The sequence below is a fragment of the Falco cherrug genome, chromosome 6 (assembly GCF_023634085.1).
Source record: "Falco cherrug isolate bFalChe1 chromosome 6, bFalChe1.pri, whole genome shotgun sequence".
NCBI classification, from domain to species: domain Eukaryota; kingdom Metazoa; phylum Chordata; class Aves; order Falconiformes; family Falconidae; genus Falco; species Falco cherrug.
The window spans coordinates 56,199,327-56,222,369 of record NC_073702.1 but is presented as its reverse complement, the minus strand read 5'-3'; the positions used below and the strand labels follow the sequence as shown (position 1 = coordinate 56,222,369).

Below are 23,043 nucleotides of genomic sequence, written 5' to 3'. Positions count from 1 at the left end.
AAAAGAGACAATTGAGTAGGGACTCAGTATTCTTCAGTTATGTTAAGGTTTCTCCAAAGAAGATGGGACTAACATATCTCAAATGCACTGATACAGATCACATATTAGGAAAGTCTTCGTGGTAATTAAAATACAGAAGTTCTGGAATTGATTACTGAGGAGATTAGGGAGATGCAATCTTTGAAAATCTTTGAAAACAGCTTAGACAAATAGTGAGGACTGACTGTTGGTCAGAAGGAAAAAAATTATCTTTGGACAAACATATGTTCATAGCCTATGATTCAGTGATCTTCTGATCATTGCAACCAAAAGCAGTTTATTTCTTGTCTTTCCAGACAGATTGTTTTATAGGTCTTCTAAGAAAATACTTATTGTAGCGCTAATGAAGCATCTGTTTAACAGTACTGAACACTTCTTTCTGTATAGCAGTCTTAGAAAGGAATTGAAAAAATAATTCATTTTGATTAAACCTGAGGGGAAATAAGCATGATACAATTATCCACTTTCAAGTAGGCTAACACTGAGTTTCACACATCTGCCTTTGTGAAATATGTTACACATTACTGGTTTAATTGCTTTGGTTTTACATATAACAAAGGAAGCAATTTAGAAGCATACAGTGTTTTTGCCACTGGTATAGTAAAGTATGAGAGGAGGATCAATTGACTGAGGCCTCCATACAACTATTTTGAAAGTCTTTCATCCAAATATTGAGTAATATTTTGGTTAGTCCAGACAAAATAAGTTCAAATTGATAACTTTGTGGTTTATTTCAAATTAGTGCACTGTAAACCCCTCCCTTTTGTAATCTGAAATTCTGTTGTGTATAGTTTGAGAAGCTTGTGTCCAGTCACTGTAGTTTTTGCAAAATTCTTGCATACTAGATACATTATAGTTTAATCTGATGCAGTTGGCTGAAGCTGTAATAGGGTTAACCTGGAATTAACCACAAGGAAGGGAAAAGCATTGCCCTTGAAAACCTGTGTGAGAAAACAGATTTAGGACTTAGAAGAAATAAAGACAAGGAGAGGAAAACAGATTTTTTGCTTATCATAGTATCTGAAAATCAAGCTTTTTTTTTTTATTTCATGCATCAGAGCTAAAAAAATAACACACAGTAAATATTCAAGGTTCAGATTTAAACTGTTTGTCACAGAGATGATGCCTGAAGCTTCCCTGTCATGCTAGAGTAGGTAAAATACTTTTTGTTAGAAACCAGATAGATTTTTATAATAGAGCCCAGTCTTCTGAGTTTTAACATACAAAATTTTCATTAGCCTCCTGGGAGATGCATTACAAAAACCATACAGCATGAAGGATGAGATCCATACAATTTACTCTTCTTTTGGCTATTACTATACTTTAATTTAGTTTTGGCAGCTCTAGGATTTTCAACTGCAGAACTAGCTAACAAGTAAAAATAATACTTAATAAGATCATAACACATAATATTTTATAAGGTAATTAATTGCATTCCATTGTCATGCACTGTTTGAAAGTTAAATATATTGTTATTTTCTTGTAGCAGCTCCGAGAAAAAATGTGTCTACAGTTACTAGTAAATCTTGGATGTATGTTTAGAGTGTTCTTTATTGTGGCTCCTTACTGCGAGATTCAGTACAGATTTAGGGCTGGAGGTGCATGTTTCAGTATACGTGTTACAGAGAATCACAAAACTATGAGGGGAGTCCAATGTGCAATATAAGTAGCATGGCTGAAGTAGAACGAATAAGGATGCTGTTAGTGCCCCTTTCTGGAATGCTAACTGCTGCAGTTTGCCATGGCTAACGTATAGGAAATACTAAAACAGCAATGCTGCCCCTTCTCTCCCGTAGTATTCCTCTGAGCAGACTGGACGCCATGGAGTGGAGTCCATAGCTTTGTGTGCTCCCCAGGTAGTTATAATGGAGTAACCATGTGTTCCATATAGGACAGTGCCCTGTTTTCAAGGACAAAATAAAATAGTGTCTGTACTTGGATATATGTTAATTCGATGTGCCTGCAAAACTGTCCAGTTTAACCCTGAGAAAAGATGTATTACAACCTCAATAAGACGTTATTTCAGAGATCTTTGAAAAAAAGTATATTATTCTCCCATTTTATGCCAGTGAGAATTTAAGTTGGCAACAGTTTCATAATTCAGAAGTGAAGGTCTAAACAGTCTGAAGATTCATAAAGCAATCCTAATGCAAGCAGGGATCAGTTTTAAAATGCACTTATTAAATCTTTGTCTGTGTTCTTCCCCCATACTGAAGGGTAATGACTTTCTTAATGCGCTCTAGTATGTCTTAGATTTAAAGTACTTTATACAGACAAACATTCTGAACTTTTCACAGTATGCCTTTTTGCATCTAATAAAACATGTCCACGTTCCACAGCTTGACCCACAGAGATCCGTTAATGTTGTGCCCAGAATGCAGATGCCTAAGAATAAAATGCAATGACAGATTTCTTAATTTCCTTTTTTCCCCACCCTGTTTTTGCTCCAAAGTGTTGATATTACTAGTATTATGAAAATAATCCCCTCTGAATGTCTTGATGTTTCCAGGATATGAAGGGAGAGCTGAGTGTCAAATTAATACAACGATGTTTTCTCACGATTCTTATAAAGCCACCCTGTTCAGAATCTTAACTGGAAGCGCAGGGTGGATGATGGGCAGCCTATAAAGAGCTAGTAGACAGAAGTAATCATTAGTTTAAAATATCTCTGTCTGCACTACAGGTAGTACGTTAGTTAAAATAATGGAGACCCATAAGCCACTCAAGTAATACACACTCCAAAAATCCAGGCTGGGCTGTGACGGAGGTGGGAGTGTTTTCTTGCTAAATTATTACATTCCCCTGATTTGTGGCCAATTACCCAAGTTATAAAATGGCTGTTAATCATGGAAATGTTTTCTATTACCACCAAAACCTGCTGAAACAGTCTTTACAAAGCAAAGCTTCTGACAGAAGCTATTAAAATAGAGATTTAGTCATTTCTGTGTCTGTGGGGGTAGGAGTTAGAAGGAATAACCCTGGTGGGAGAAGCAAAATCTGTATGTAGTACTCTGGCTAAGGAGGAGTTTTGAAATTTTGGCTACAAATGAGTGAATGCTGCTGCCTGCCAGCTTCATTCTCACTGCCTTGAGGGATTTTCAGTTTGCCAGGAGCAATTTTTCTTTCTTATAATTTTGAATTTAATGTTTTAAAAATATACTTGCCCCAGTGCAGATTTGAGACTATATACAGACTGTCAAAACTGATCAATGAAAAGCAAAAATAAGATGTATAAACTCTTCAGCTAGAGACTGCTGTCAGGTGGCTACTGAAATTCAGCTCATGTCATTTCTTCTGCTTAAAAATTGACAACTTGAGGGTGACTTGTCTTGTCTGACAATGTGTGAATATTTTTAGCTAAAACATTTTCCAGCTGATCGGCACAGCTGAATCTCTTGTTTGTGTACTCTCCTATTTGTATTTTTGCTGACCTGGCATATTGCATTCACCAAATTATTTCAGTCAGTGCTGAAAGTAATCTTTTTAAAAAGTTAACCATCGTTAGCTGCATTTCTCTGGTTACATCTCTTTCCCCTGTTTGTTTCTAAGTCTTCTTTGTTTTAGAGGAAAAAATATTTGCTTGTGACCCATCTTCCTCTTTATAGGATGAGCCTGTGGGGAGCAAGAATAGTACTTGGAAGAAGCAAAACAAAGATAACTAGAAGAAAGGGATGTGTGTAACTGCCTGCCAGATCGTTTGTGCAGTATCCAGTCAGTAAAAACAGCTGCATATGTTGCTTCTTGATAGATTTCCACCTTTATTCTGATTTTTAGGGTACATGCATTGGGTAGCATAGCCGCATGATACCCTCTTGGACAGTTTTGCATGGAAAACTGCATTTGGTCAAAATATCAGAAGACATTTGTTTCCACTAGGATTGCAATGGTGGCACATCATCAGTAATTAACCAGTGCCACTTACGTACATGATCTACAGAGACTTGTAAAAACTTGTCTCTTGTAAAATAGATCACTGTATATAAATGCTAAGTATCTAAGTTCTTAAGTTCATCTTAAGATGAAACATATGAGTACAGGGATATTTTTTTCATTTGATTCACTTCAATTTATTTACTCAGAGGAAAAAGAAACAATGCTTTATTCTGTAATGTTGTGTTTAATTATGAAATAGAAACAGAAATTTAAAATCTTTGTTCATGTTAACTAAGCCAGAAAACTTAAAGGCCTGTACCTGCAAAGTTCTTCAAGATCCTGCTTACTCTTTAGGGTTTAGTTTCAGTGATGCATGACTGGTTTTGTTGATTTGAACAATAAACAGTGCCTTGATTGGCATCCTGTGCTGACTCTGTGCAGAGTTAATCAGGTGGAAACAGGACTGCAATAAATTTCTAAGACTATTCCTCAATCTACACTTGACTCTGAATTGACAGTGTCTGGCATCTTTCAGTGCAGGCCCACTAACCTCTTCCAAGTCAGATAAGCAATGGAGTTTGAAAACACTTAGATTGTAGCTGCCTGTATTTTTTCAAGCCCCGGTGATTAACTGGAGGATATCAGGCCTTCAAATCATGGCTCCAACATTTTTCATAAATGCTAATAATTAAAGGATGGGGGAAAGCTGACATGAAGTCAGTTCAGTTCACGACTTATACACAAAATTAGCTCTGTGCTTAGTGAAGAGGCCATCTGCATTACAGTGTAGGGGAAGGTACTTCAAAATACAACTTCATGCTAATATCACTACGCAAAATGAACAATTTCTTTGAATAGCTGATACGGGCCTTAGTATCTCCTCGCATCTCTGTGTAAGAGGCTCCCTTGGGACACTTAATTTATGGCTTTATTATTGTAATTAAAAAACCCAAACAAACAAAAAAACCCAACCACAGTTAACATGTATTTGAGGAATTAAAAGAAAAAATATTAAACAGGTGGAGTTTCAGTGTTCAATTTCAGGAGTTCTAGGGAAACTTCCCCTATTAAATTCTGTAAAAATCAGTTTGCTGCTATGGTTACAAAGCTGAAAACAGAAGTCTGGAAACATGATTCTTCAGAAATATAACTGGGGATAATTAGCATAGTGTTGGATCTGACAGAGTAAAAAGGAAAAAAAGAGGTAATTTAAGAGTATGCAACAAAGTTAGTATACCACCACCAGAAATGAATCAAGTATCTCAGAAATATTAACACACTTTATAAACACTAACATCCCAAAAGGCACCACAGACACCAAGGAAATATCAGGCAGACTATAATTTCAGAATTAAATGGAGGAAATTAAAACAGCTTTGTCAGTATTATTACTTAAGAAGAATTGAACTCAGATAAAGTCTCAGAGCACTTAAGACCAGAATCTCATGAGTTCATCCCGGTTTAGCAGCATCACATTACCAGTAGCCTCATTCAGCAGTTGAGACAAAATCTGTCATTTAAAAAGAAAGGTGATTTTGAGGAGAAGAGTGACCTTATAAATTAGATGAATCTTCCCAACTTTTTTCTAGTGTTAACTGTGCCTCTTACAGTTCACACAAATGTCCTGTTCTTCTGCAGGACACTTTGCAGGAATGAGGGCTTACCTCCAGGCACTCTCACAGTCCTGTGTGTTGCTCTGATTTAAATAAGGCAAACATATTTATTCCTGAATGACATTTCAAAGGGTCTAACAACAAAAGTATTCTCATATAAATTCCATTTGCTCTTTCAGCCTTGCTATAGGCTTGGGAAAATTAGTTAATGATTTCCTGTAGATAATACACATTTTGTTTGATTTTTCTCTTTACAAATTGCTTCTTGCTCATCTAGTTAAAAGAAACCTTGCGGGTTTAGAATTTGTGGAACATGAACCGCAGTCCCTTGTTTTAATCTATTATTCTGTTTATTCTCTCACAAAAGGGTTACAGCCCTGATGCTGGAGTACCAGTGATATCAAGTTATTGTCCCTTGATAAAAAGAGATGCTTTTTGTTTTTGGCAAGTATGTGGCTATAATTCAGGAGAAACCTCATCTGCAGTGTGTTTTCTTATCCCAGTATCTGCTTGGATAAGTATCCAAAAATTAGGTGTTTATTTTCAATAACCTGCCACATATCTGAAGGTCACAGTCATAGTTTGTATCCTAAACTCTTTCTCTACAAATTATTCTCCTCTTCCTACTATCAAGGACAGTGATGTTGAGTTAGTTTCCCAGTAGGTCATGACTTTAAGGTAAGAAATTACCAGCTGTCTGTTCCAGAGAGTTCCATATTGATATAAAGAAATGATGAAAAATGCCGGCTAAGATAGTGGCTTAAGCATTAACTACCATTTTTTGTGCCAAACTTTACTTCTAGATTTTGAAATAATGTCTGTTTAAATAGCCATAGAGCTTCGCTGGAATCTCACTTTTGAGTTTGAAAAATTATTGCTGTGCTGGATACTGTTAAAAAATACTCTGTAATTTTTATTCACAGCAAATGCTAAAGAATAGGAACTTACCTGTAAAGGACAACATCAGTTTCATCAGTAATGTACTGAATATGACACACCTCTGCCTGTAATTTGTACTAGTTCTTTGATTTGAACAAATTCTTAGCTTAAAGCTTTATTTACTAGACAGGCTTTTTTTAAAAAAAATTACTTATTTCATAATAACCTATTGTTATGTATACTCCTCATATTGATGATCAGTGCTCGGGTGATCTCATGTGTTTTCTTCAGGTGTTATGTCAACATTAGTTATTTTTGAGAAAATCCAGGAGATCTAGGCTTTGTCGTCTAACTGCAACAGTAAGCTGACCTGATCAATCTTGCTCTTTCACGCTGCGTCCAACTCATTCAACCCATTCAACCACTTTAACAAGATAATTTCAGTAGTAGCTTAATCTAGGAATCAAAGCTATGCCTAAACATCACACTTGTTGAATCTATCAGTGGATTTTTATGTGAATTTGCATAAATCATACCATCTATGATTGTCATTTTTTTCTTTCTTCTGTACACCTTAGGAAAACTCTTGATAAATATAATATAGTACAAATAACTAAAGTATTTAGATACCATGGAAGTAGGGAACTTAAAGAAACAGAGGAAGATTATTGGTGAACCGTACAACCAGTTTTACTGGACTTCTTATTTTACACAATGTAATATCTTAATGATAAATGGCTTGCTCATTGTTATGCATTTTAAATTCTGTGCAAAGAAAGGATAGTGAAAACAAAGAGTTAAAGCCTTTTACTATGTGCGCTTTTTATAGAAAAGGGTAGTAATCTGGACAGCATGCAGAACAAGCTGAAAGGTGCTGATGAGAAGAATTCCATTCTCCTGAGAACTTTGAATGAAACCTTAGGAAAGCTGTCAGCCATTCCTAACGGTAAGCTGGAAAAGTGCTGGAACACTTGACTCATCCTGGCTCTTTTGTTTCATTTAACAACTGTCTGATTAATCTTTGTCTATGTTCACGCTGTGTCCACTTTGACCTTTGGCCGCTGTAATAAGACAAACATGAACAATGTGAGAGAGAACCAAACTGAACACAGTTAACATGGTATTAGTTTGTATTATGATACAGTAGAAGGTACAATGCTTCTGCAGTTTGCAAGAGGTTTCAGAAAGCAAAGAATTATGGTATCGGGAATTATGATCCAATCTGAGACAAATAGTCTTTAAACATGAAGTCTTTTTATGAAACTACTGTTTAATGAACCATTATAATTGAACTGGTATAATTTAATTCAAGAAGAATGTCTTACTGACCTAATAGAAAAAGCAGAATGAAATTTGCTGGGTTTTGTCTTACCTTTCTACCACACTCTCACTCTTTTATGCTGCAGTATTGTTTCCAGTCACTGTTTGGATTGTATATCTTCTTCAGACTGTAAATCGCCTAGAACAGGAGCAGGCTTTCCTCAATGAACTCTGAATCCTATATAGCCATTTAAAAAAAAAAAAAATTAATCTGTAGTACTCATTCAAATCCCAAAGTCCTGAGATGTTAGCTACTTTGTGTTGTGATAGTGAGAGACAGGGAACTACAATGTAGTTTCATTATAATGGACAGTGATAAACTGTTTATTTTAGAAAATAAAAAGTTTTGTATCAGTGTAATCTGCTAAGACTTTTCTCTCCATAGAGCACTTTATAAACTGAAGATATGCCTTAAGAAAAGTCTCTAAAGAAAATCTATATTCTATCTGATTTGTGGTGGTCTGGAAGATTCAGACTGCAAGTTAAAACTTGGCATGAAAAACAATTTACTTATTCATCTTGCACATTTTTCTAGCTTTGATTCCAGATAACTGAAAAGTTTTGGTTTAGATTTAGTGATCCTTGAAATCAGGTGTTCATGGAAATTTGTTTTAATATGTCATGCTCATTTTATACCATTTCCTGGGTCTTGGCCACAGATATTGACATGACTGTTTCTTTTCTTGTGCACAGATAGATGTCTCGGTCAAATAAAATGGACCTCTAAAACCAGTTGACCTTAGAACACAATACTAAATATGAAACAAGTAAAAGAAATATAAAATGTGCAGCCATTGGCAATGTAATAAACTCTTGTCAGATTAGAGTTACAGGGTGCTTGGTACAAGGACACTCATAAAAACAACCAGATGTGTATTAAGAATGAAATTCAGAGCAAATAAATGGCATGGATAAGGAAATACAGTAAATTGATTCTCCAAAAGGGAAATAGCCAATGAGGATGAGAGAGGGAATGACCCTGTCATATATCTTGTTCTTCAAGGATTTAAGAAAGCAGAGAGCAGCTTAAAGTAGTAATTCTTGTCTCCATGCTATATGAATAGCCAAATAAGAGCAGAAAAAATCAAAATTTAAGGTAGATCACCTTAGGACAAGGATCCATATGTGCAGGAATGGCATAATTTAAAGTGTGGCTGAAAATAAATATAATTTCTGTGACCAATAGAGGGAAGTAACACAGTAACTCCAACTCTGCCAGAAAGCTGCCTGACCTCTAATATTGGCCTCAGAAAGAGATACTTAGATATGATGAAAAAAGGAAGTGAAAAAAAGGCAATCAGAGCTCTTTGTTCTTTCACTTGACAGTTCTGATGATGATAATGGTTTATTAAAAGTTCAGTTGTATTTTCAAGGTGATATTGTATTTTGGGGGCTTTAAAGAGCCAAAATTTCAGAAATAAGGATGGAATTATTTGAAGCACAGGTATAATATATCTTTACTAAGAAAGTAAAAATGGTCACGTGATCCTCCAGCATGCAGGACAAATCCACCAATTCTCTATGGCTTTAGGAAGCATCATGTGCTCCCCAGGCCACAGGCTTGATCAGATCAGGTGTCCCACAGAAGAAGGACCTGCCTAGAAGACCATTTGGAAACCTATGCTGTTGAGCCCTTGAAATGGAGAAAATGTCCGTGGTTTTCCATGTCTTCACACAGTCATAGAATCAGGAATGTGCAATCTGCTTCAAGCATATGCTTGGTATAAACTAGCTCTTATCAACTGTCTCTTAGTCAGAAACTGAAAGGAATCACAACCTCCTGTGCCTTTCCCCACTCAGTAGTTCATGGACTACCCCAGGAAGCCCCAGTCAGTATGACAAGTGGTCTTATCCCTACGTGGTTGTTTTAGATATATCCAGACTTCTGGGCTGCACTCCAGAATTCTCATGTGACTGAAGGACATGAAGGATACCTTGGAAAACACAAGGAGAAAGCAATTCTAAGAACAGTTTCAGAGCAAGAAGGTAGCAAAGCAAGTTCCTACAGGACCCACGATGCCACTGTGGAGTGGTGGTAGAGTGAGGGTTCACATGGGTTCCCTTGCAAGCTGGAGTGTCCACCACAACATCTTCTGCTTGCTCACTGCCTCCCATCTGCGGGAATTCAGAAAACTGGACAGCTCCCTAGTGCTGGCTCATCATGTGGTGTAATCCCAGCTTGGCAACAGCACCTGAGCTGCATGATAAGTTTTAAAGCAATCCAATTTACTAACACAGGATTTGAATAAATACCTGCTTGGATACATTCCAGACTTAAATATTTTCACCCCAAAGATAGAACATGCATTTTCATTTTGCAGGCAGAGAGGTGGGGCAGCATTAGACTAATTGTTTTGCTCCAGGTCACCGAGGATGTCTATGGATGTATGTGATTAATTCAGCCAATGGGCCCTTGGTGTCCTAATTCACAAGATTATTTGTCAGAATTTCAGCTGAAACACATGGAGTTAGATTTCTGTACTCTGTACATCAGAACATTGAAAGTCCTATTTCTTTTATAAATATCAAGTATTATATCTGACACTTGATCAGAAGTTAACCAGTGAGTCAACAGCAAAAAAAATCACACAAAAAATTACCTAATAAAATTATTTCTCCTTTACATACAAATGGGGCTGGAGCATTTTCTCTTCTTTAGATGCATCTGATGTCTCAAAAAAAAGTCATAAAGGGCGAGATTCTGCAGTCTGAAATTACAGCTACTAATATCCTACTGCATGTGAAGTAGGAGCTCTCAAAGAACTACACAACACAATTTAAGAGTTAACCCAACTTTAAGATGTGTGAAGGAAACTGCTGTACTCCAGGCAATCATTTTATTGTCCTTTTCTACCTACAGATACAGCTATAAAGGTACAGGCAGCCAAAGATAAAGCAAGACAAGCCAATGATACAGCAAATGAGGTCCTGGCCCAGATTAAAGACATCAACCAGAACCTCCTGGGCTTGAGAAACAACTACAGTAAACTCGCAGATGATGTGGCAAAAACAAATGCTGTTGTGAAGGACCCTATCAAGAACAGTAAGATCTTTTTTGGGCTGTTCGGTGGTGGGTTTTTTCAGTTTGTGGTTTTCATTTCGCATCTCAAAATGAAATCAGAGGCACTCCAGAATTTCACTCACGTAGCATTACTATAGTATGCTGGGATAAAAGGGATCTCTATCACCTCTATTTTTTTTTGGACTTTATATATAAAAAGAATTTTAAATCTTAAGGACTGGTGCTAGCAATTGGAAAAAAAAGCTAACATCAGCACGATGAATGTGTAGTGGATGGATTTGTTCCACTGACTACTATTTAAAGTATTTAGGAGGTGAATAATCAAAGATTCTGACTGGCAGTTCACCCCTTGATTCAAGCAAAATTCCACTCACTAAACCTGTCTTCAGTCAGTCAGATAATCAGTTCTGGGGGAAATGCATGACTTCTTTCATATATGTTACTATTTTGGGTAGAACGCTAAAGTAGACAGTTAAGTAGAAAGACAAAAAGGAGATTCTGAAAATTTTTTTTGGTATGCTTTTATTTTATTTTTTTGAACAGTGAATCCTGTTATCAAATGTGGCAATTGCTTTAGCATTTTCACTTTGGTTATGATGGATAAAATTGAATGCTAAATTACAATCCATTTTAGGGTAGATTGCTAGAATATCATATGTGACTATATAATTAGGGCTGACCACAAAACCACGTATCTTTAGAGAATTACTGAAGGACTAATTTCTCAGCTAACCTGGGCTCTCCAGATTGTTGTCAGCTTGATGAAGCTGGGCACCTAAAAACATCTAGTTTAGGAGGTTATAATTGTTGTACAGACAAACGTCCTCTTCAGATTGTAGCTGTACCAATGAAAGAAGTTAATCCAAATAGCTGTTTGTCACTGCCTGCCTGCTGCAGGTTCCTGATCCCTCATCAATTGAGATAGATGTGTGAGCCCCAGGACAATCCCTGTCAGGTAGACTGATCCATACTAGTTTAGACAATATGAAAAGTAGTTATTGATTGAAATAGTGTGGTTATATTACAGTGGGTTATGGAACAAACAGATCTATGAGTTAATGACCTCTGGCAGGGCATTGATAAACTAAGTGGCCTAAAAGCAGTAATTTCTCGGCACTGCTGGATCTAGATTAGGCCATCTGTCCCAGCCAAAGTATTCTAAGACTATGTACATTAGTATTTTAGCTGAGATTAGGAGGGATAATGTAGAAATTAATCTCTTGATTGTCCCCCATCATGTTGACATTGAGGAGTGGTCTTAACACTTGCAAACTCTTTCATGTCACATAAAGCTTAATTGGAAGATGTTCTCTAGAAGTATGTTTTTACTACTCCAACTGCTAATGGATACTCAGATTACAGAATAAGATTAAAGTAAATGCAGGGTAAACCACGCTGAATATGAGCACCAACATACTCACTTTGTACAACTACATACTGAAGCAGTCGTAGCGTCTCCTGTATGTCAGAATTCAGGCCCTGCATTCTCACTAAGTAGATGTGCAATATATGAAAAGTAATACACTTTTTCTAGATTTATCCTGTCCCTCAATTTACTTTACATTTCTGTTTAGCTATTGAAAACTTTTTCTTACATTATCTTCTGTTTTTTCCTTTTCTTTGTCTCCGTACCTTGTCTACAGAAATCAGTATGTACGTTTTCTTTCTTGCTGCTTTTATTGTGCCTTTTCTGATAAACAATGATTCACTGCTTACCACCAAAGCTTCTGCATGGTGCTCTATATTTCACATTCATTGAAATAATTAAATAGTTACTTTTCTAAGGCTCTGAGTTAAAGTGACTTGGTAACTAGTTTCACATATGCGAAACCTTAAGAAGCATCTTGAAGGTTTGGTATGAGTGTCTGCGTGACTATTCAAAAACTAGGTATGCAGACTTCCATGTTTTATCTAAGCATTATTATTATTATTATCATTCAATATACATTCTTCTGGTAAATGCAGGTTTGTTGCTTTCTGTGTCATCCACATAAACCCATACCCTCATGCTAGCAAATGCTGTGATCCTTAGATCATCTGACGAACTGTCAAAGAGAGGGCATTGTTCACTGGTAGTATGTTGGGGGCAAAAAAAGTAATTTGGAGCTTGAAGAAAAAGAGAGAAAAAAATATCCTTGTGAACTCATTAAGTTCACCTGAAAAAAAGACAATATTTGCAGTTTACTGCCACTGTTTTTTATTCTGCTTTCAGTACACATGTAGAATTTTAAACTTGTGAGCAGAATAAAGCCTTTTTCTAGTCGTGGCCATTATAGTTAATTCAAGAATTACTTCAAGTTAATTCTAACCCTGTTTCAGAAATTACTAACGGAAAGTAACCAATTGTCATTAATCTAGCATTTTTCTTCAAAACTGGACTTTAAAAAAAAAGAAAGTAAATACCTCATTCATAAGTGTATTTTGCTACAGGAAATGTTTTCTGTTAGTATCATCCTGACCTGAAGCATAGTTACTGCTTCAAAATCCTGATTTAACAACTGCATTTGCTACTATTGCTACTTTAACTTGCTTCCAAATGCTCTTGAATTATATTACTCTGTTCAGATAGCTTCCTGGTCTGTGTATAACTCGTAGTAGCATATACAATTGCCTGAGTATTGTGTATGCAGAATTTTCTTGGATTTTTGTGTTCTAATGTATAATTACTGTTTGACACTGTTCTCTCAAACTCTTCCTATGAAGTTGCTGATGCAGATTCCAGTATTAAAACCCTAGAAAAGGAAGCAGATCGTCTGCTAGATAAAATCAAGCCAATCAAAGAACTTCAAGATAACTTAGGAAAAAACATTTCTCAGATAAAAGAGCTGATAAACCAGGCTCGGAAGCAAGCCAATTCGGTAAGCCCTCTTTCTCAGTAAAATGACCTTTTGAGTATTGATGAGATTTTATTTTCTACTTTACTATTTCTTTTCCACAGAGTGAATCCTTTCTAATTCTAAACATGTGTAGAGAGCAAATAATGGAGTATAATTTCTCAGCTAAAAGAGAATATTCTGATTATTTTCACTTTGTGTCTTGTTCCTTCATTTTAAAATTGCCCTTGTTAAATGGATAACTGTAGGAATGTGTCAGGAAAGGTTATTATTTAAGAATTATTATGGATGATAGTACAGCAGAAGAGTCACAATGTCATTGATTTTTATGAAGAAGAAAACATGTTTTTTTGTCTAAGCCCTGATGTCATATCATAGAACTTATATTACCTGAGAATGAGGCAATGCCAAGCTCACTGAAATTGCTGAGCGTATTTACTTTCCCATATTCTTGACTTTCTTTGTCCAGTAGCAGTTCTGAGGACTCTAACTTGAGTTAAGAATATATTTCTAGTCCATTTAATGAGTTTAGAGTCTGTCTCCCTGACTCAGTAATACTCTAAACTTGAGGATCAGCTGGTTAATACTAAGGTTATTCAGCCTCAGACCTAATGTAGCAGAGGATAAAATCTGTTAAAGATGGTACTTCAGAAAATTTCCTGAAAAATGTTGGGGTGGGGGGGTGGGGGGGGTGGGGGCGGAAATATCTACAGAATAATAGGATCCCGGGAAAGAAATGTATTCCATATACTCAATTAAATTTGCACACAATAGAAAGACAAGCTGCAGTGATGATATGGGGTTTTTACATTCATCTTCTGCCTGATGGCTTTGAAGTACTTAACTGCTAAACTTTTCTGAGATACGGAAATTGTGAGTTTGGTCATATAATGGCTCTTCTTTTTGGCAAAGTGTGCCCTAAGCATAAGGGGATACCATTATGTACATCTACTCTAATACATAAACATATCTAGCTGAAATTGAAATACCATTGTACTGTTATTATGTCTGTGCTGGCATTATGAAAGCAAACTGTATACAGTTTTTATCTGTGCTCAGAGCCTGAGGAAACTAGCACACATATCCAAGTGCGTATGTCACTCAGCTGTGAAAATGAAACTTAGTTATGAATACCAACTCCATTGGGGGCTATGTAAAAGCAGTGATAGACACAACTGTTGGTTTAAAAATAATTGTTAAATGGTGTCTTAAATTGGCATAATCAAAGGCATTACAAGGAAAAATTAGATCATCCTGTGTACTTGATAGCAACGTGCTGTGATCCTTTCAGGCGTGCTGCTTATTCTCCTGGCTGTACATTCTACTTATAGATTGTCTCTACTGCTAGAATTCCACTGCTGCTTGTATTAGACCAGTGTATCTTCTAACTGTTTTTAATCCATACAGTTTATCCTTTCAAATGTGAATGCCAGAAAGAGCTTTTATTTACTTTTAATAAACAATCCCAGAAAGAGAAGTCCATTTCTACCTCCTGTGCATACCCAAGCAACACCCTGGTACATGTAACACAGAAATAGGAAGGGAAGGGGGGGGCGGGGGGGAGTATAATATTCTTATATTTATTTGGAAGCATCTAAAGTTATTTCTGGAATAATAAGCAGTAAACTGAATTCTTCCTGCTGTGCATCTTTTTTTTGAAGATCAAAGTGTCTGTTTCCTCTGGAGGCAATTGTATTCGCACATACAGACCAGAAATAAAGAAGGGAACATACAACACCATCATTGTCAATGTGAAGACTGCAGTTGCTGACAATCTGCTTTTTTACCTTGGAAGTGCCAAGTTTGTAAGTCTGTCTCCTGCTTTTCCTGTCAGGGTTGCTTGATCAGATCAGACTACTGGCAAATACAGATGAGAAAGGCTCTTTTTTCCCTCCTACAGGCTTCAGAGCAGTAGTAGATGGCCTAAGATAATCTAGACATTTATGGTATTTGGTATTAACGTAGGGACTTCTAAAATATGACCAGCAATTTTTTTAATATATTTTAATATTTTAACTAGATACGAAATGTGAGACTTCATGAACTATATTAGAGCTTGAAAATTCATAGTGCAACCAGGGTAATTTTTGGGTTGGTTGTGGGTTTCCGTTGGGAATGAAGTAGCTAATCATCTTGCAACTGTCAAAGCTCCTATTTATTGTAATTTTAAGTCAAGACTACAATTCTAAGCATAATAATGATGAATGATTCAGTTTCCCATGATGCTATAGCAGACAGACTTCTAGATAAATCAATAATAATTCAGTAAATGGGAAAAGAATTTTAACATTTTGAACTATATATTTTATTTACCTAACAGAAAATGAAGAGGCTAGATGGAATCATGTATTAGCCTAGAATCCCAACATCTTTCTGCCATCCAACAGATGTTTTACAAACAACATTACTCTGAGTTAAATCATTCTCTTGATGGCTACAATATTAACATTTCTTTAAGTCTAACAGCCGTTTACTGCATATCACTGACAGAAGTCATTTGCCATCTTTGGCTTAAGATTCCTTGTTTGAACCCATGAAAGCAGGAAAAAGAGAATCTCATTTTAGATCACGCGATAATTATTTTTTATACTCTACTGTCTATATATAGGTTTCTGATACCTCATTGGACTTCCTGAAATGTGAATAGTTTTGGAAAACTCCCTTTAATTACAGTATGAAATTGCTTCTGTTTTCATATTTTACATGTAGACTGACTTCTTGGCCATAGAGATGCGCAAAGGTAAGGTGAGCTTCCTGTGGGATGTGGGATCTGGTGTTGGACGTGTGGAGTATCCAGATTTAACCATTGATGATGGATTTTGGTACCGGATTGAAGCCTCTAGGCAAGTACATGTTTCACTTCCAAAATTTTATTCCTAAAGAAAAAATTGCTAAATTTAATAAGTTCTGCTTCTAATCCACTGTCCTCAAGTTAGCATACCTCAGGTTTATGTGGAAATGTTTGCTATGTGTGACATATTGACTTTAAAAAAAAAATATGTCAAAAATATGAGCACTTCTAGTCTGGTTTAATGAAAGCTTTTGAACCTACACCCAATAGTACCAAAAGTGTATACACTAGAATTACTATTGAAATGTGAATTGTTTTGTGTCAAGAATTTATTTTCATCACATATTTCCCCTCTAGCTTCAACAATCTATGACTGCTTATGTTCCCTTCTGTTTACCTATCACTTGGTCGATTCTCTTCTTCAACTAGCTTCCTTTTAAAATCAGTTACAGGTTTTAGCAGTCAAACAGGTAACTACTGTTCTTTTCTTCTTGAATTTCAAAGATGAGCAGCTTTTCTGAATTTCTGGTCTTGATACAGTACTGCAAATGTGTGGTCTGTCATACTCCAGTACCTTGATTCTTACTCAAAACGCCATTTGCATAGGCAGAACATCTCTTAAAACTGGAGATATTTAAAAAGATACAGTTTATGAAAACTAAAGGATGAAATGTTCTGGAAAGTTAAATTATACTTTGTAATTTGAGATCAGCTGTTGAATGGTTTTGAACTTCAGAAACATGGATACTTTAATATTCAAATTTCACATCTGTTAGTTGAAGCTTATATTTTCCATTCAAACAGCAAATACATGACATACGGTGTAGTAATTACAGCATAAGGATTACATAACTTTATATCCTTTATCTTCTACTTCTGAACAGATCTTAGCAATTTAGGAACATCATCTATATTGCAATTTGATATGTAGCTGAGTAATTCCTCCTGCATCATTACAGTGAATTTTACATAGTATTAAACATAGAACCAATAATGCAATCAGAAAATGAGAGGGAAAAAAAAAAAAAAAGAAAAAAAAGCACTCTAATCCTTGGAGGAGGAAATGGCATCCAGTTTAAATAAGTTAGTGAAATCACAGAAACCAGCAAATCAGAGCAGAGAATTAAATAAAATTATGGCACCATGTCCAGAAGCTGGCTTACTGAAACCTTATTGCTAGGAAGATACAAACTGGGATACGATGTGAACTGGTGAAATCGTCACCAATTTGTATTATACATACTAAAACAGCTTCATGACACAGTAATGCCAGACTTCCATTTACAAGAAAGCTGTTTCAGCAGAATATGGAGCCAGGACATGGTATAAAAATTCACACATCCTACAAAAATGCTTTGCCTATTAAGCTGGTTGTTCTGGATATATAGGATGTGCATGCCATTAGTTTTGAACAAACTGCTGGATCAGCAATTTGGAACAATTACAGCTGCACAGATCTGAAGTACAGAGCAGTGTTTAGGAGAATTACATTACAGAGACAGTTGGATTTTTGGGATTAGGATGAAGAGCTCAGTACTGATTTTGCATTCTTAAAGGCAGACTTCATAAGTCTTATACCCTACTAAAGATTCTTCAACTTGAAACATTTTAGTCCATTTGATAACTCTCCTCTGACTCCCTTCATAAGCTGTTGGAGAGTTTTAATCATTTCATGCTTTCACCTTTTCTCTCCAAATTTCTTCTCAGTTCCAGTCACAGACTTTTTCAGCAACCTGACAGGGCTGCCTGAACAGCTGGAGCAGGGCATCTGCTTAGAATGGGAACATAAGGTGAAATTCTGGCTGTGCTGAATTTTGCCATTGATTTCAGTGGTGACAGGCATTGACATGCGATAATAATGATATGGTAGGTTTAAATGTTGATGGCAGTTCTTAATCAAGGATCCCAAAGGACCTTAAAAAGAAGAGATGCTGTGGCACAGAGGCTGTGAAATTTTCAAGTTCACTCACCATACCGAATGAAATCTAAATATGAAAAATCTGACTGTTAAGTAATGATCAGAGATGCTCAGTTCAGTTAACATCTGTAGCAAAATTTCCAGTGTGTTAAGAATAAATTGATAATTACTGCATCTGTTTTCCAGAGGTGCTTTTAATGTTCATCACCTTTTTAATTAAAGCTTTCTAATACTTTGCATTTTATTGTCTGTGCAGAGGTTATCATGGAGATAATTTAATATTTTTATGGAATGGGAGTAAAATTTGTTTATTTCTGTAAGATTTTCTAAAGGAATTCCCTATACTTTGAGGGTACAGGAATTTAACAATTGACACTTACGGAGTTACTTACCTGCTTACAGAGGCAAATCTGATTGATGTCAATCAGCTGCAATCAATCAAAGTATCAATAAAGGAAAATCTGGCATAACAGTATCTGGCAAAATGATTTAAAGCAGGTTTGCAACATGCAAACAATGTCAGTTTTGTGAAACAGTCAAATAGCTGACAATATTTTTGAGACTCACTAGATCAGTGAAACGATGTCACTTGACTTCAGCATGCCTCAATTAGGAGCAGGACCTGATTAGGTGCAATTTTAATCAAGTGTATTTTAAACATTACCATTGTTTTAATTGTTAATGACAGAGTTTAAGCAGCACCCTTCCTTTAAGAACAAAGAATGTTTCAATCCCAAGTTCATTATAGACACATCCAGCCCAGCTCAGCAAGAATTTAAACTACTGTGGCAGATCTGAGCCATGCTTTCCAATGAAGACTTTCTGTGCTCTCAAGGGGTCAAGGAGCAGAAGTTTCTGCATTTTATTTTGTAATCCAGTGTTGATTATTTGCAAAAGTAATCTCATTTACATCATGCATCTCCTAAAGAGCAAACCCTGCATGCATGGCATTATGTAAATTTTCCAGATGATCAGCCACACAGTGCTGATACATTCTCTGTAGTCCTCCAGTTCTACAGAACTGACTGTCGCTAGAACAGTATCTTCTAACCTGATGACTTGTTATGCACAGGATAGCAACATCTTTTTGCTGTCAAGTTAGCCAAGTTCTTTCTTCAAGCCCAGCTGCCCTCCCTAAATAAGAGAGAACTATTTATGGAAAAGACTCCATTGTTAGCATTTCAGCGTGTTTGAAAATGAAAGACATGCATGCTATTTGTGACATACTAGATGCCCTAAAAAGTGTCAGTATTCTCAGTGACTTCTGCATTATTGCACTTGGAAGTTTTTACACTGGAATCTTGATTTCAGCATAACATAGATTGAAAGAGCCGATGACTTTCTTTTGGAGACCATCAAAGTTAAGCAATTTAAAAAAAAGGTCTTCAGCTACTGTTAGTCTTTCAACAGTTACTACATTAAGAACTTTTATCCTTTAAAGGACTTCAAATTTATAAGCCTTCTGAAAAAACCAAAAAAATTGGAATTTCTGCTGCAAAGATATCCCCTTAGCATTCAGTTGATTTTGCAATAAAAGGTAAAATATTTCATTAAAAGGAAATAAAAAAACCCACAAATTATTTAGAATAATGTGGATGGCTTTAGCCCACTTTAAAATGATTTTGACATCATGTTTACATACCCCAGATGTCACTTAGGACATTCCCTAGGTAACTAAGAGTCTCATTCATGTGGTTTCCAGAGCTGCCAGAAGAAGTACAGGTAGGTAATCAAAGAGCTCCCGTGGGTTTTTGTATGTATGTATTTTTCACATGGAAAGACTTGAGATCCCTGACTATAAAGCAGGCAAGATGACATAGATTTATGTCTTCTCCAAAACTACTTTGCAACCCTGCTTCACAGTTTTAGAGAAATTTATCAAAACTGAAATGTCTCCGCTAATTTATTTTTTTTTTATTTAAGTGGCTTTTTTTCCAGTTCTCAACTTTTTTTCTCATTCTCCAGTTTTCAACTCATTCTGGTTTTGGGGTAATAGGTTCTGAGCCAAAGGAGTTCCTGAAGAATGTTTTTTAGACATAAAATTCATAGTTTTACAGTATTTTTTCACCCTCTAGAGCTCTGGTCCAGTAAACTTTCTAAATCCAGGAATTCTGTAAGTACAGGATAGCAGTTTCTTTATTTAGTTTAATCAGTTGCTTAAGTTATGCAGTTTTCCTTGCTGTGCTCTATATATGAGTTCTTCAAGTAAAGTTTTATTTAACAGAAATGATAGTTTTTCCTGAAAGATATGCTTTTACCTTATAGTTTGCTTGCTACTTCAGAACCCCAAGCCAGTCTTTTTTTTCTAATTAGACAGAAAGGAATTTTGTATTTTTGCATGCAGCAAGGTTCAGGACGTTTGAAAATCAAAGGATTTTTTAAAATTATTATTTCATTTTTTTACTTTCTGACTGTGACTTGAAAGTATTTTGATAGGATGAGTATGTCACTTTTCATCTACAGAAGCAACGTGGCAATTTTTCATGAATTTTATCACCTCTATTTAATCAGCTTCCTTCCTTTCCCTAGAACCCTTTTTCACAAATATAGATATAAAATCTGCTTTCTGAGAAAATTCAGTTTTGTCTAGCCTGAGAACAGCTACTGAGTAATTTTTAGGGTCTAATCTGGTATCTAGCGAAATACCACATGTAGTCTAAAAAATGGGTAGTCACTCTTGATAGGTATGCACTCTTCATAAACTGTTAACAGAAAATGATAGAAATTTTTATTTAAAATGGTGTATTTCTGCATTAAGTATCAAACAGATAAGTTAGAAAAGTTCCATGTAATATTGGTATCCATGCTGAGTGTTTCAGGGCTAGTTAGGGTTGCAGGATTGGGCATCCATGTTAGGAATTTCCAAACTAACATGGCAATGGTCATGGGAAATCCAGCATCCTATTAAAAATAAGACAAAGCAGCAATTTCCCAAGTTATCTGTACATCCACAGTATTTGATCACCTCTGCCTACCTCATCTCCCAGCCAACCCTCTCCCACATTACTGAACATACAAGATGCTTCATCTGCACATGACAGGATTTGGGTCATACTCCATGCTTATTTCTACAGTCACATGGCCCCATAAGAAATTATGTGTGTCAATTATGGTCCATCTGTCTGGGATGAAACACTAATTTATGGTGTGCCTATAAATGCCTAATAATTTACCTCTATTAGGTAAGGAGTAAGCTTTCTGTAGAAAGCTCCTATCCATACTGTTGTGAACTAAAGTGATACTAAGCAAATTATTGCAAATAACTGAAAGTGTGGTCAAGCATTGGAACAGGCTGCTCAGGGATGTGGTAGAATCAACATCCCTGGAGGTGTTTAAAAAATGAGTAGGTGTGGTGCTGAGGGACGTGGTTTAGTGATGGTCTTGGCAGTCCTGGGTTAACAGTTGGACTTGATGATCTCAAAAGTCTTTTCCAACCTAAATGATACTATGATTCTATCAAAATTGTTCAAGTTTCCTTTGAAATACCTTTCTATATACCTGAAAGACTAGGAGGAATCATCTCTCTCTTCATTCCATTCCTTTGATTGTAAAAATATGTCAGCAAACTCCTTCCATGCCAGTTACTTCATGAATATAACCTAAAAAGTAGAAAACAAACTGCTTCAAAAACTATTAACAAACGACAAATTCTTTTGTTGCTGCTGTTACCATCAATATTTGATGTGATTCACAGGGGACAATGAGGTAACATCCTTAAACATAATGGGGTTTATGCTAGTTCGATAAGCAACAAGGGAGCTCCATTGCAGAAAATGCAAACTCTGTGCATCACAGTGAAGGGAATCCAAGTACTTTATCACATGATCATTCATTTCAGTTCAAATATAATCTAATAAACCTTATGAAATTGAGTAATTTAATTTGGAACCTTGCCTGCATCATTTGTTATGTCTAGAAACAATTACTTACCACTAATTTAATGACAATAATTTAAAAAATGTAACTTCTTAGTTTTAGTCGGTGAAGGTTCCACTTCATCTGTGTAGTGAGTTTTGTTCAAAAAAGACATTGAGGTGAGAAAAAAACACCTGGTTTTGTAATCATGTCTTTAACTTAAGCAGGCATAAGAGTATTCTTTTGTATCAAAATAGAACATAATCACATCAGTAATGCATGCCTCTATTAAAAGATGCTATCTAAAGTAGACTCCTGCTATGTTTGATTTAACTACTGACTCTGTATGCTTAAATTATTTTGTTAAAATCTCTAGGACTGGGAAAAATGGTACAATATCAGTGCGAGCTCTGGATGGTCCTAAAGCCAGCATTGTGCCAGCCACATTCAGTGCTGTCTCTCCACCCGGATATACCATTCTGGATGTAGATGCTAATGCCATGCTGTTTGTTGGAGGTTTAACTGAAAAAATAAAGGTAAGGTCTTGTCTGGTGCTTGCATGTTAACTGGCTGTTTATGTGGACTGTTTTCGTTATTGCTTACAGTAGAAATAGTAAACTTCAATATGCTGGCATCATTGTGGTAGGTGCTTTAGTAGCAAATAGTACACCTGCAATCTTGAAAGATTATTGGGATTCGCCTAGACATGTAGGTGCACAGAGCTGAAGTTTTTCTGCCCATGCCGTTAACTTCTAACCAGAAGCCTAGCGGCTGACTGTACCGATACAGTGTTTAGCCCAGACTTATTTCTGCTGGGTAGCTGGGTGCTGTACTTTGGACACACCGCTGCCCAAACAGGCTTTCAGTATTGTATGACGGGAACTCATTCCTGTTTCCAT

The 23,043-nt window shown here is 36.1% G+C and overlaps 1 protein-coding gene across 1 annotated transcript in view; it reads left to right on the top strand.

The window, feature by feature from the left end:
• The window catches only part of LAMA2 (laminin subunit alpha 2), a 377,271-nt gene that overhangs the window by 312,574 nt on the left and 41,654 nt on the right, over window positions 1–23,043 (top strand). Inside the window, exons 42-47 of the mRNA XM_055714667.1 lie at window positions 7,234–7,350; window positions 10,585–10,767; window positions 13,450–13,604; window positions 15,242–15,385; window positions 16,290–16,423; window positions 22,521–22,680. Of these exons, the coding sequence (XP_055570642.1) occupies window positions 7,234–7,350; window positions 10,585–10,767; window positions 13,450–13,604; window positions 15,242–15,385; window positions 16,290–16,423; window positions 22,521–22,680 (893 nt within the window). The remainder of the gene's footprint in view (window positions 1–7,233; window positions 7,351–10,584; window positions 10,768–13,449; window positions 13,605–15,241; window positions 15,386–16,289; window positions 16,424–22,520; window positions 22,681–23,043) is intronic.